This window comes from Oryza sativa, chromosome 4, assembly GCF_034140825.1.
Source record: "Oryza sativa Japonica Group chromosome 4, ASM3414082v1".
In the NCBI taxonomy this organism is placed as follows: domain Eukaryota; kingdom Viridiplantae; phylum Streptophyta; class Magnoliopsida; order Poales; family Poaceae; genus Oryza; species Oryza sativa.
In genome coordinates this window covers 22,296,625-22,310,335 of record NC_089038.1, presented here as the reverse complement: position 1 = coordinate 22,310,335, position 13,711 = coordinate 22,296,625, and the positions used below count along the sequence as shown (strand labels likewise).

Here is a 13,711-nt window from a genome sequence, read left to right as displayed (position 1 = left end):
GAAGGGAGTAGTATTTTTTCAATCTTGGTTTGAATTACCGACTTGAGTGCGCAGTGCCGTTCAAGTGCGCAACGCACGGGAAGTCCGCAAGTGCGTCGGAACCCGGGTTTCCCTTACCGTCGGTAACCGTGCGGTTACCGGGCTTACCGCGGGGGTACGGTAATATAAATACCGCAGTAACCTCCTTAAATTCAAATAAATTTTAAAAATAATTTAATTTTTTGATAAATTTTGCACGGTTTTTCGCGGTCACCGCGATAACCGTGCTTATCACTGGGGCGCGGTAACCCCGGCCCCGACGGTTTGGGAAACCCTGGTCGGAACACACTATTGCATCTTCGTGCCTTCGGGCTTCATCGGTTCATCCATGGTCCAACTGGGTTCATCCATGGTCCAACTGAATCAGCAACAGCCAACATGCAACAGATTACACATGGAATCATAGAGTAAAGGCAGCAATCAGGCATCAGCAGAAGCAGAAGTGCAGAACGACGGGCGTCGCCGTCGGTCGACGGCAACAGCAAGAGAAACCTGCGCGGCTCGGACGAAGTAATTAATTTGTTTCGTTTGATATTATGGAACGGATGAAGTAATTGTATGCATGCATACATACAATTAATTAGGACCTCTTCTACATTAAATTAGTACTTTTTTAAATCCTCCATCCTTAAGATGTCTAATTCTATTGAATGCATGTATTATACTCTCTCCATTCCAAAATATAAGACACAACCACCCTATATCCAAAGACCAAAAAACAATTATTATCACCTCTTTGTTTCAATAATCCCAACTAATACAATACATGCACCCAGTAGAATTAAGCATCTTGATTTAAAAAATAATAATCTAGGAGAGAGAATTTGCAATTAATTATCATGCATGCATGCACGCCTTATATTATGAAACATCTTTAAAAAGTAGTTGCGCCCTATATTTTAGAACGGATGGAGTATTTATTAGGGTGATCTAAACTAGGAGATGATAATAATTGTTTCTTGGTTTTTAGGTTAAGGGTGGTAGTGACTTATATTTTTGGAACGGAGGGAGTAGCAACCGGTACTCACGAACATGCGGACTCGCGAAGATATAGGAAACCAACAGGTTTGCTAGTGGTAGTTGGAAATTAACGAAGATCGGAAGATACTATGATCATATGATCATATGCAACAGTCCGGTCCGGTTTTGAAGCCTAATCCAGTACGTTTCGCTACCGAAGCTAAACAAGATGGAACAGCTAGCGCGCCGCGTAATACTCAGATCCGATCGATCAAAGCAACAACTCACAACTTCGCGCGCGCGGCGCGGCTCGGCTGGGGGCGTCCGCCATTGTCGTCGACCATGGAGATCGAGGGCTCCCGCAAGCGCAAGCGTACTCCCGCCGCCGCCGCCGCCGCCGAGGACCGGCTGAGCGAGCTGCCGGACTGCCTCCTCCACGACATCCTGTCCCACCTCAAGGCCCGGCAGGTGGTGCAGACGTGCGTGCTGTCGCGGCGGTGGCGCCACCTCTGGCGCTCCGTGCCGCGCCTCGACGTCGACTGCAAGGATTTCTGGTCGCCGCCGCCGGCGTCGACGCAGCAGCAGCAGCAGCACGCGGCTCTGTTGGCGGCGGAGTTCGCCAGGTTCGAGGACTTCGCCGACAACCTCCTGCTCCGCCGGAGCGCCGCCGCGCCGCTGGACGCCCTGCGCCTGCGCGTCGACGAGCGATGCCAGCGCACCACCTACGGCAGGTGGGTCCGCCGCGCCATGGTCATGCACGCGCCGGCGGCGCTCGAGGTCGTCCGCCACTACGGCGGCGGCGGCGCCGCGGCGCCGCTCTTCGCGGCGCTGCCGCTGTCCCTGCCCTCCGGCTGCCACCGCCGCCTCACGAGGCTCTGCCTCGACGGCGTCACCCTCCCCGCGGGGTTCGACGCGATGCTCGCCTCGGGGTCGGGGCTCCCCGTCCTGGAGGACCTGGAGCTCAGGGCAGCCCACTACCCGTTCGCGCGGATCGCCTCCGCCACGCTCAAGAAGCTCGCCGTCGAGCGCTGCGGCGGCGGCGGCGCGGGCTACCTCACCAGCGACGACGGCGGCGTGGTCGTCATCTCCGCCCCGCGCCTCTCCTCGCTGCGCCTCGGCATCTACCTCGAGCCCAACTGGCCCGCCTTCGCCGTGGAGGGGCCCACGCCGTCCCTCGTCGAAGCATCGATCCAAGTCTTCCACGCCACCGCCATTGATGCACATGCACCTGAGCCGCAGATTACGCAGAGGATGAGCTTGCTGAAATCTCTTTGCAATCTGCTTGCTGGCATCTCCCACGTCAGTAGCCTAGAGCTGTCAGGCCTTCATGGACTGGTACGCGTCAAATCCTTCAATTCTCAATATATATAGGGAGTGGATTCTAATCCCTCGAGGGGATATCCCCTCGTATACCTTTTTCTTCTAAATTCGATGCAAATAGTTGTGAAAAAATCTGAAAAAAATTGACAATGTAGAGTATAATGATACCTATTAGTCCACCAAAATTCATGTTCAAATTCGATCTACACATCGAGAAACAAAAAAGACAAATTTAGATATAAACAGTACACTACTATTCATACGCTGAATTTGTCTTTTTTATATCTCGACGTGTGAGTTGAGTTTGGACTTAAGATTTTGTGAAGTTGTATATATGTGTTGTATGAATGTTGTCAAATTTTTCCAGAATTTTTCATAACCATTTAGATGGTTTTTGAGCAAACGAGGGAACATCCCCTCGAGGGATTAGAATAGTTTCCCATATATATATATATATATATATATATATATATATATATATATATATATATATATATATATATATATATATATATATATATATATATATATATATATATATATATATATATATATATATATATATATATATATATATATATATATATATATATATATATATATATATATATATATATATATATATATATATATATATATATATATATTCCTCTTTCCGTTTTATATTTAATTCTTTAGTTAAACTTTATTAAGTTTGATCAAGTTTATAAAAAAAATTAGCAACATCTAAAATATCAAATCAGTTTCATTAAAATTAACATAAGATATACTTTGATAATATATTTATTTTGTATTGAAAATACCACTATTTTTTTCTATAAACTCTTTCAAAGTTGAAGAATTTTGACTAGGGAAAGAGTAAAACGACTTATAATATGAAAATGAGGGAGTACTTCGTTTTGAAACATCTGTGCCAAAGGAGTATTTCAGAAATTTCAGAACAACATTTTTTTTGAATTCTTAACAAATTTTGGTCAAATTTAAATAGATTTCTACCAAATTTAAAAACAAGAAGGAAAATTCGGGAAAAATAGTTTCATGCCAATACCGAGGATGCAAACATTTACTTCTGGCACTGAAACCGAACCGTATAAAATAAAAGAGAAATGTTACTATCCTTGAGGAGATATCAAGGAGTATCATAGTCGTATATCGTCCTAAAGAGAGATCGGACATTGAGAGGTGCCGTATATAGTATTTCGTAAAATTTGGTGCCTCAAGGACATAACAAAGACTCTAGAGGGATTGTTCCTGTTACATTATCATTGATTTGGTAATTCTGAACTAATTAACTGTTCCTATAATTAACTAGCTACTCCTGGTTTTCTGTATTTCAGGTGATGCCATTGCAAGGAGAGGGAAATGATCCTTACAATCAAGCACCAGCAGGCCAGCACTATCATAATCCAGACAAGAACCTAGCTCAGTATTATCAAGCATTGCCTCCCATCTTTCAGTATCAACAACCAGTTCAGTATTATGATATACCACCACTCCATCCTCTCTTTCCACCTTATAATTACCAGCATCCTAATTGGGCGGCGCAACACCGTCAACCTATGCCCCTGTTGCAAACAATGCTGGATGACAACCATGGCGGATTGCCGGTGTTCTCTAACCTAACAACCATGGTGCTTCGCGAGTGCAATATCCATGTAAATGACAGCATGAAAATGCTGTGGCGTTTCCTGCAGAACACCCCTGCGCTGGAGAAGCTCACTCTTCAGAATTGCAAGGTAAACAGCATGCAAACTTTTATTTCCTTTTAGTTAATTTACCTTGCAATATATGTATACATCTTTAGAATTTTGACTCTATTAATATTTGCTTTGGTTTTACTAATTAATATACATTTGTCGTTGCCGAAAATAGTTCTCAAATGGTGCTGATGTTAGGAAACATGGTCCTAAGTTGAAGATCTCTTCCAGCTTAAAGTTTGTGGATATCATATACAAAGATGTGAATCACCATGATGGCGAAGAAGATGAGTATGAAGACGAAGATGAAGACAAAGATGAACATCCTGAGGAAGTTAATAAGGTTTTGTTCATAATGTCAAGAAAATTGAAAGATGTTACTGTCAAAGTTAAGAAAGTAGATGGATATCAATAGTATTTTTAGTTGTTTTCCGTTGTTGGGAAAAACCATTGTATTTAATCTATCGCGTACAGTTTGTCTACTTCGAAACTTAATCGCTTACTATTTTTCTCGCATGAATCATGAATGGATAATCACATATACTGTTCATAATAGCAAATTAAAACCATTTGTAACAAGTTGTTTTAATGATATTCATAGATTTATTAGAGTGAGTAGTATGTGAGCGTGGTGGATCCAACAATCCAACCCCAAGTCATGGATGTAAAATTATACTCCCTCCGTTTCAAAATGTTTGACACCGTTGACTTTTTAGCACATGTTTAACTGTTCGTCTTATTAAAAAAATTTATGAAATATGTAAAACTATATATGTACATGAAAGTATATCTAACAATGAATCAAATGATATGAAAAAAATAAATAATTACTTAAATTTTTTTTGAATAAGACGAATGGTCAAACATGTGATAAAAAGTCAACGGTGTAAAATATTTTGAAACGGATGGAGTAGTATTCTACTGTAATCAGGCAATACGAATTACGAAGCGCACTCGTTTATGATCCAACCATGGGATACAAAGCTCCTGAATTCCTGATGCTAACGAATGCACAGCTTTTGTAGCTTGATATCTATTGAATGAAATTGACGTGTCGCCCGTTTGTTAAAATAAACTTTTACAGCTTGATCGTTGGGCCCAAACAAAGTGATAAGTCGTAAACACAGAGCAACAAAAAATAATTTATGAATATTTTTTTTCATTTACGGATTAGCAATTTAAAAGCCAGTTCTGAAAAATAAGCTACGATATGAAAACCTCAAAATTATCTTTAAAATCAAAATTCGGTTGCCCATGGGTTTGTAATTGAGAAAAAAAAATCCAAGACCATTAGTTTTTTTTGGACAAATTAAGACCATAGTACCTGGTTTGTGGGCTTAAATTAGATTGGGCCGGCCGTGCTGAGAAGCCTGAGATTTGGCCAGGCCTGACTGGCGAGAAGGCCCAATTTCATGCTGGGCCCACTCTCTGCTTCCTGGGTCGCCCTCCTCCGTGACGCACCTTGACTGCCCCCGGTTTTTCCTAATCTCCGATTTAATTAACTTTTATCCCCAATTATATCCCCTCCTTTTATCTAATTTCCTTTCCTTATTTTTTTTCCTCTCTCTCTCTCTCTCTCTCTCTCTCTCTTTTCCCCCACCTCGCTCTCTCCTCTCTTCCTCTTCCCCCAATCTCCGACAGTTGCCAAATTTCCCTTCCCACCCCCAAACCCAAACCCCAGCGACGACGGCGACGACGCGCAGCAGACGAAAGCGAGCGAGAGGCGAGAGAAATCCCATCGTTTCCCAAACCCTAACCCCCTCCTCCTCCTCCTCCAGATCTCGGCGGCCGCGCGGCTGATGCGAGGTGAGCCCCGTCCGCCCTAGGGTTTGCGGCGGGGTGCGTGGTGGTGGTGGTTGGGCCGGGGGGGACGGGGCCCTCCTGCTCGCGGGGGTGGGGGTTGGGTGGGGATGGCGGCGGCGCGCGCGCACGTGAAGGACCCGGCGCACCGGACCAAGGTGGTGCTCCGGAGGCTGCCGCCGGCGATCGCGCAGCAGGCCGTCGTGGAACAGGTCGACGCGCGCTTCGGCGGCCGGTACGACTGGTCGTGCTTCCGCCCCGGCAATGCCAGGTAACGCGCGATTCCTCTCGCCTTGCTCCCTCCGTGTGCGTCGTGCGGGTGCGTGCGTGCGTGCGTGCGTGTGGTTGGGGGGCGTCGGGGGCACGTTTGGTCTGTAGCTAGGGATTGGGTTCGAAGCTGTTTATTAGCCTGCGAATTGTGTACGGGGAGGTACCACCCCATGAAATTTCGTTAGTAGATTTCATTGGCTGGTTTTGATTGAGTAGCTGTGGCCAGCAATTAGCATTCTATAATCGTGCAATTTACAGATACAAGTTTGGACTGTTTGCCTCTATCTAGTGCATTTGGTTATGTCTAGCAACAAATAGGTTGCTGTGATCAAGTAGTTACTGAGTTTTAAGTTTGCAATCCTAACTGATTGTGGGCCATTTACAGTTCTTTCGCGTTGTTGTGATCTCGAAGCATAGTGGATTGTGTACTTCAAATTGTAGCTAGGATATTTTGGAGGTGTATTTTAGTTTATTCTTATTAGATTTAATATTAGCTGTGACCAAATTATTGCTTGGAGATAGTGCCCACCTTCTTAGTTTTGTTGCATAATTTTAGCTGTAAGTGAACTAAATGTGCTTTTGATTGCAGCTAGTATAAGTGAGGTCAATATGTTTTTTTTTTATAAAAAAAATTACCTTACCTTGCCATTTTGGCTGCTGGAGTAAGAGGTTTTGTTCTGTTTGTTCATTTTTATGCTTCTGTAGGATTGCCTTAAGACATGCTAGTTATAGAGAAAATTTCCTATAAGAAAACATGCACACTGCAAAACTACTTGGCAGCATTGAGCCTTTTTTAGTTTGTGCTGAGTGATGTGCAACGTACTGTGGCCATTCGTATGTAGCTAGTGATTCAATTGTTATGTCTGCAATTCTTAACTCATTGCCGTGGAAGCTAAATGATAGTGGCATTCTCCACTTCATTTTTATTCTCATTTTTCTGACAATGTTATTGCTTGTCCAGCCAAAAGAATCACAGATATTCTCGACTCTACCTTAACTTCAAGGGCCCAGAAGATGTCGTTGAATTTGCTGAGGTCTTCAATGGTCATGTGTTTGTGAATGAAAAGGGTAACTTTCACATTTATGTACCAACGTTTCTTTTTGCCATGCAAATTTATATTCAGGATTCAGAACTTATATTCTGATTATGTCAATGTTGTCACTATCAAAACTAGATACACATGTAGCAATATAAGCAGTGTGGATCTTTGTACAAACTAATAGTGCAACATAGAGAATCAGAATGAAATTGCAATTATTGAGCATTTACATAGTCTTTGAATTGGAGATTGATCTTGTCGAATAGGATTTTGGGACTAAACAGTAGGTTTTGCATATTTTTCCCTATTCAACTTATTGATGTCTAGTATTATTTTTCCCTTTTTGATTAGTGCGCAGCAAAGAAAATATTCAACTGTAACTATATAAATTCCAATATTATGGAAATAGTTTAAATTGAGAAGGCCCAACATTGTTGTTACCATTTTTGGTGTTATTAGAGATATAGAGGTCTCACTGTGGCTGTTATAGCGTCAATTTTCTAGGTACTTGATTTTGCTATAAGTTTCCTTTTATATGTTGTCCAATTATTCCATTCCTAAGCACAGAGTTTCCTTTATATCTAAGCTTGGGGGCAACTGTGGTGTATTCTGGTCTTTTCTCCTTTACTAGTACAGTTGAATATGCATTCAAGCTACCTAAGTATTTGCCAACATACTTGTCTAATGTTGTGTAATGCTGTGACAATAAAGTACTATGATAATACTATACTTCTGTTAGGTTCTCCAAATATATCACAGTAGAAATTGATAACCTAACTTGCATTTTGGAGGCTGGAGACCATCCTACAAACACCACCTTTTGTTACTATTTATTGGTTACTGATGTATGTTATTGCTATTCTTTCTTATACACTTCATAGCATTTTAACATTTTCAGATGCCTATTTTCAGCATGCTGGTATAATTGACATTCATGTTAAGTTATTTTCTTATTTTTGGTATTCAAGTTAAAAAAGAGGTTGACTTTTGATGGTTGCAAGCAAGCACTGCTTATAATGTGATATATTTTAGGTCGGAACATAAGTTAATACTTTTAATGTAATCAAGGTGTTGAGTTTTCCTTCAACAGTCGAGCACATGCTTGTAAATTTAATTTTGGACTATGCTTTTTTGTTTTAAATTTTATTGTCATGCATGCGGCCTATGGTTCCTGTCAGGTGCTCAATTTAAAGCTCTTGTGGAATATGCACCATCGCAACAGGTCCCCAAGTCAAACACGAAGAAAGATGCTCGTCAAGGAACTATAATGAAAGGTCCTAGACAATCATTTAATCTCATTCTCCATCCTGTAGGTGACACAATTTCATATTTATCATTACTTCAAACTTAGCTGGCATCTTTTTTGGGATTTAATATCCAGATCCGGAATACTTGGAGTTTCTTGAATCGATTTCAAAGCCTGCTGAGCATCTGCCAAGTGCTGAAATTCAGCTCGAAAGGAAAGAAGCTGAAAGGGCAGGTAAAGTATTGTTTGTAATATCAGATTATAATTATGCCTTTCAAAGATGCCAAGCATAAAAGAAGGGTCTATTATCAACTTGATCACTATTGCAGCTGCTGGAAAGGAACCACCTGTTGTGACGCCTCTTATGGTCTATGTTCGCCAGCAAAGGGCAGCTAAGAGTATGGCTCAGGTATACGTGTTCATTAAACTGTAGTATTGGTTTATATTATATTTTATCAACTTGAGGGTCGGCTAACTAGTACTTCCACATGTTACAGAGATCTGGAAGTAGTAGACTCAGTAGAAAAGTTGCGGGTGTTGTTACTAGCAGTCCTAGTCCTTCTAAAAGGGGTTCTGAGAAGCGCAGGACCTCTGCTTCGACGGTAAATTTCTTGCTTGAAAAAAATAGTACAATTTTAAATGGCCACAAGAGGTGGGGCTTCATTTTTTCATGCATATATTTTCATAGTCTGGTCTTGGATTTCATGAAATGAACATATCCTATGTCATGTTTTCTTCACGAAATACTACTATTTTAAATGGTCACAAGAGGCGGGACCCATCTATTTTATTTCCCGATAGGTTCTTTTTATTTCTTTTAATATTTATTGCCCTTTCTCGCCATGGTGTTCGCCCTAATTTCAGTTTGTTTGTACTATCGACCTATGTCATGTTTTCTTTGTTCAAAACAAAATCCTGTCCCCAGTGTGCATTTCTGTTTGTGCTACTGTTTGTGTATTGTATGCTCTTATATGTTTTATACTCCCTCTGTTTCATCTTATAAGTCGTTTTGACTTTTTTCCTAGTCAAACTTTGTTAAGTTTGACCAAGTTTATAGAAAAATTTAACATCTAAAATATCAAATTAGATTCATTAAATCTAGCATTGAATATATTTTGATAATATGTTTGTTTTGTGTTAAAAATATCATTATATTTTTCTAAAGAAGTTTGACTAAGGAAAAAGTTAAACAACTTATAATATGAAATGCAGGGAGTATATTTTATTTCTGGGCTATTGTTGTGAGTTTTCATCTATTCTTTTTCAACCTTTGAACAGTGCACTGTGTCTCAGTTTGGTTATTTTGGGTTTCATGCTGCATTGTTATAAAAAGTACCCAGTTCATTCCGCACAAAAACTATGCCATGAGGTTATGACAAGCTACTGTTTTTGTCTTTTTTTCATGTGATCTTCAGCAATATGTTCTACGAGAGAATGCTAAGGAGAAGCCAACTTATATCTTAGTGCCAAAGAGAGACGAGCATGCGCAGAGGGAAAAAGGTACTGCTGGAACTTCAGGTGGTACTGATTCAAGAAATAGATAATCACTATAACTTTGTTGTAACCATTCATATCAACATGTCCTTTTATTTTATTGATTATTACTAAGTATCTGTTCTCTGCTATAACATATCCATGCCTATATATGCTGATAAAAGGTTGTATCAACTAATGTATAGTTTGAGCTGAGTTAGGTAATAGGGTGATGACACTGATTGATTCAATTCTGTGAGAACTGAGGCAAGATCAAGTTGATCTTATTATGCTGTGTTGCATGGTGAAATCTAGCTATATGAAACCTGTACAATTTAAGTAAATAGGTTAAATCTTAGTTGTTTTTATGACTATTCCAAAACAAAAACTAAAACCACTGCAATGCTAAAAGCACCATCAACATAGACAAGTTTAGTTTGGGCTTGTTTACTTATTTGGCATAATAGCTATTGTGTTGAGATAGGCCTGTGGACATTTGTATGGCTACCTGCCATCCAATTATGGCAATGGCGTACCTTGTTGGGTGACATCTACTTTTGCTACACTACGTCAATGTCCTATCCTATAGAAAATGGATTTCATTTTGAACTTCCATCATTTTGTCTTTGCATGGAGTTCTATTAGTCAGTTACCTTTCCAAGAAGTGTATAGTATTATTCTTGTCGTCTTCTGTTAGCCTCTATCCTTCCAATTTGTAAATTGTTGATGTATGCTATTTTTGCACTTTCTGCCCATATGTCTTGATGAAAGTTCCTTTTTAGTTGTTAATATTGCTGTTTCGTTCAATTGTCTCGTAGATGCTACAAGTGGCGGGATTTCTGGTTCTGCTCATGTCGCGGAAAACAAAAAAGAGAAAATTGTGCTTTTGAAAGGAAGAGCAAGGGTCGATTCTAATGTAAGTATATAAGCTCCACGAATAGTTTGACCATTTTGTTGGTAACTGTACTGACTGTCATTTGATATGTTTTTTCCAGACATCTGATGTCACATCTCAGCAGCAGTCAGGGACCCCTATGAAAAATGCTGCACAATCTAGTTCTAGGCAAGATCCGCGGCTTGAGGGCAGTGGCAGAATTATTAAGACTATACTTTCAAACAAGGAAGGACGGCATGTGGTTACGTCTCAACATGATCAGGAAGGTCACATAATTACAGCTGAGAAGCGCCCACCACGGATTCCAAACCCACGTTCCGTTGTTAAAGATCAGGTAGTTGAAAATGCTGAGAAAAACCATTTGGATGACAAACATAGTCATCTCCATGGTTCTGGGCTCATCAGTGAAAAGACTGAAAGACATGCTAGAAATAGAGATAGGCCTGATCGTGGTGTATGGGCCCCTCGTCGCTATGACAAATCTGCATCAGGTGGGACGCATTCCTCGTCATCTGAGTTCTCACCAATGCAGCAACATTCTGGTGAAAATTTCTGTCAGCAAGCAGATGGTAAGATTCCTTTTGAAGCGATTTTAGTACTGTTCATTTGAGTTCTTGAGTTATTGTATTATTGAGGGTGAATAGCCAATTCAGTCCTTAAACTTTTGCTCATGGGTCAAATTAGTCCTTGATGTTTTACGTTGTCCAAACAAATCCCTAAAGATTATCATGTGGCTTAAAACGCCACATGGACATGCCACATCATTCATGCATGTACAGTCAACAATTAAATATCCATTTTACCCTTACATTTTCTATAGAAAAAAGAAAAAAAAAAGGAAAACATGAAGAAAGCAATCTTAAAACAAAAGAAAAATGACACATTCTTTAGTTACCAATGCAACATCTTTTTCTTAATTCTTTTTATTTATTTCCTATGGAGAATGTATAAGGGTAGAATGGACATTTTAAATGTTGAATTTGCATGCACATGTGATGTGGCATGTACACGTGGCATTTTTATGGGTCCAAGGATTATATTAAATCACACTATAAAGTTTGGGGACTTATTTTGGCCAATATGAAATGTCAAGGACTAAATTGATCCTTAAGTGAAAGTTCAAGGATCATGTTGGTTATTCACCCTATTATTAATTATGTGACTTGATGATGCAAAGCAGGCCATGGAGAGAGAAAAATAGACCCAAGGGGTCATGGTGGTATTCGCGGAGGCCCTGTGGAAAATGGTTTGTATATTTAGTTGTTGCAATTATGACCATGAAAAATGATGCAAACTGTTCTCCAGATCATTTTCTGTACTATGGTTAATACTGTCAATCTTCAATTCAGGACATAGACATGCTAACCGCCGTGGTCCTCCACGTGGTCTGAAGGAGATGGAAATTTCTGCAAGCACATCTGATGGAAAGCCTTCAAAGAGAGCCTCTGCCAACTATGGTGCTCATGAGGTGTGATCAGAATATAGTTTTTTATTCTGCCTTTGACATTTCAAGGGCCTATGTTTTGCGTGAAATGATTTTTATTCACTAGATTTCTTATAATATATGAATGTTATATGTAGAGGCAAGTGTGGGTTCAAAAATCAAGCTCGGCGACGTGATCTTGTCCAATGATGGTAAACTATTTGTGGTCCAGAAATTTTGTTTTGGTCTTTGGTTATCAAAACACATGCACCACAAGAAAAAGAATTACTAGAAGTGTGTCACCAAATACACGCTAATTTATTTGCTCTTTTGCAGATACTCATCAAAACAAATATTGCAAGTTGTGGAGTTCTGGATTTTGCAGCTTGATCCTGTGAAGTACTGTTAACAAAATGCCCCCGATCATATGCTTCCATGAAGTGCAATCTCAGATTTGTCAATCGAAATCTCAGCTTTAGCTGAAAAGGGAGCTTATATGATTTGATTCACAGCAATAGTGAATTAACATAACCCACTTTAGGTAGCTCTTGATTGCTTTGGGTGAGACTTGATTTGGGCCCAAGGTTGCTATTCTGGAGCAATGGAAGGATTTAGGTTGGCATCATTACCCTCGTGACAGTGGTCACATATTTCTGAGACCCCTGGAGAATATACACGACCTCAACTAATCAGAGATGGGTGTACATATCTCTAGAGAAAGAAGAGGTCTGGTTCTGACTTCTGTTCGCAGGTTAGCGGTGCCATGTATCTACAAAAGAGATAAAAAAAAGTTATCAGACTGCCTGGTTTGCTAAATAAAAGTGAATTAGTTGATAGATTATGAGAATCCACTGTTTAGGCGGCTGCGACCGTGGTCACCAACAGAAGTTACCCTAGAGTGCAAAGTGGCATCTCATTTTGGTTTTGTGCCCCTGCCCCCCCTGAGTAACGGGATGTGGTATTGTTTTGACATGTGGATGTTGATGGTGTGCGTCTTCCTGTTAATGTTTCACCAGATAATTATGGGGGTATTGTTAAGAATGATGATATGATGTACAGCATCAAAGGTGCTTGCTGTTTTAATCTTGAGCAAGTTGTCGTGCTTCTATGAAATGTGATTGTTAACAATTCGTTGGGTGCCTTAATCTCTTCTTTCTGAATGTATTTTTCTCCTGCTAGGAAAAGAGCAGTTGTTCTTGTGGAGCTATGGCCTGTTCAGTTTTTGCTACTTTTAACACTACCAAAATTTGGTACTACCTTCATTGCACAATGTAAGTCATTCTAGCATTTTCTACATTTATATAGATGTTAAAGAATCTAGATATATATAACATCTATATGAATATAAGAAATGCTAGAAATGCTAGAATAACTTATATCGTGAAACGGAGGGAGCAGTGTTCAAACTACATACCATTGCCAATGCTAACCTGTTGAAAATTATTAATTTTGAAAGCTTCTACTCTTAAAAACACAACCGAAATTTGTTTAAGCTTGGAAACCAAATATATTCAACACTATCAAGTGTTTAAATTGTTACTATCTCGC

General features: G+C 40.1%; 2 protein-coding genes across 3 annotated transcripts; both read left to right on the top strand.

Moving 5' to 3' along the window:
- Window positions 1-1,063: 1,063 nt before the first annotated feature.
- On the top strand, window positions 1,064-4,478 carry LOC107277931 (MEIOTIC F-BOX protein MOF). Its single transcript, XM_066310161.1, has 3 exons — window positions 1,064-2,334; window positions 3,657-4,055; window positions 4,192-4,478. Exons 1-3 carry the CDS (start codon window positions 1,165-1,167, stop codon window positions 4,429-4,431), a joined length of 1,809 nt encoding a protein of 602 aa, XP_066166258.1. The 5' UTR covers window positions 1,064-1,164; the 3' UTR covers window positions 4,432-4,478.
- A 1,157-nt stretch (window positions 4,479-5,635) lies between these two features.
- LOC4335928 (regulator of nonsense transcripts UPF3) lies at window positions 5,636-13,291 on the top strand. 2 transcript variants are annotated; one of them, XM_015780338.3, is made up of 13 exons: window positions 5,636-6,087; window positions 7,048-7,154; window positions 8,305-8,400; window positions 8,508-8,606; window positions 8,702-8,781; window positions 8,870-8,974; window positions 9,788-9,872; window positions 10,664-10,761; window positions 10,841-11,309; window positions 11,921-11,986; window positions 12,090-12,208; window positions 12,322-12,375; window positions 12,500-13,291. In XM_015780338.3, the coding sequence occupies exons 1-12, from the start codon at window positions 5,927-5,929 to the stop codon at window positions 12,358-12,360; spliced, it is 1,524 nt and encodes a 507-aa protein (XP_015635824.1). In that variant the 5' UTR covers window positions 5,636-5,926; the 3' UTR covers window positions 12,361-12,375; window positions 12,500-13,291. The 2 variants fall into 2 exon arrangements, with proteins under 2 accessions (XP_015635824.1, XP_015635823.1); XM_015780337.3 differs by having other exon boundaries at window positions 9,788-9,890.
- Window positions 13,292-13,711: the final 420 nt, after the last annotated feature.

What these genes read in the sequence shown, in the direction of transcription:
- LOC107277931 (XM_066310161.1), top strand. Translation starts at nt 1,165, where the DNA reads ATGCAACAGTCCGGTCCGGTTTTGAAGCCTAATCCAGTACGTTTCGCT. An exon ending in TGTCAGGCCTTCATGGACTG is followed by an intron (nt 2,335 to 3,656) that starts GTACGCGTCAAA and finishes TCTGTATTTCAG; the next exon opens with GTGATGCCATTGCAAGGAGA. An exon ending in TCACTCTTCAGAATTGCAAG is followed by an intron (nt 4,056 to 4,191) that starts GTAAACAGCATG and finishes TGCCGAAAATAG; the next exon opens with TTCTCAAATGGTGCTGATGT.
- LOC4335928 (XM_015780337.3), top strand. Translation starts at nt 5,927, where the DNA reads ATGGCGGCGGCGCGCGCGCACGTGAAGGACCCGGCGCACCGGACCAAG. An exon ending in TCAAGGAACTATAATGAAAG is followed by an intron (nt 8,401 to 8,507) that starts GTCCTAGACAAT and finishes TTTAATATCCAG; the next exon opens with ATCCGGAATACTTGGAGTTT. An exon ending in TTTCTGTCAGCAAGCAGATG is followed by an intron (nt 11,310 to 11,920) that starts GTAAGATTCCTT and finishes GATGCAAAGCAG; the next exon opens with GCCATGGAGAGAGAAAAATA.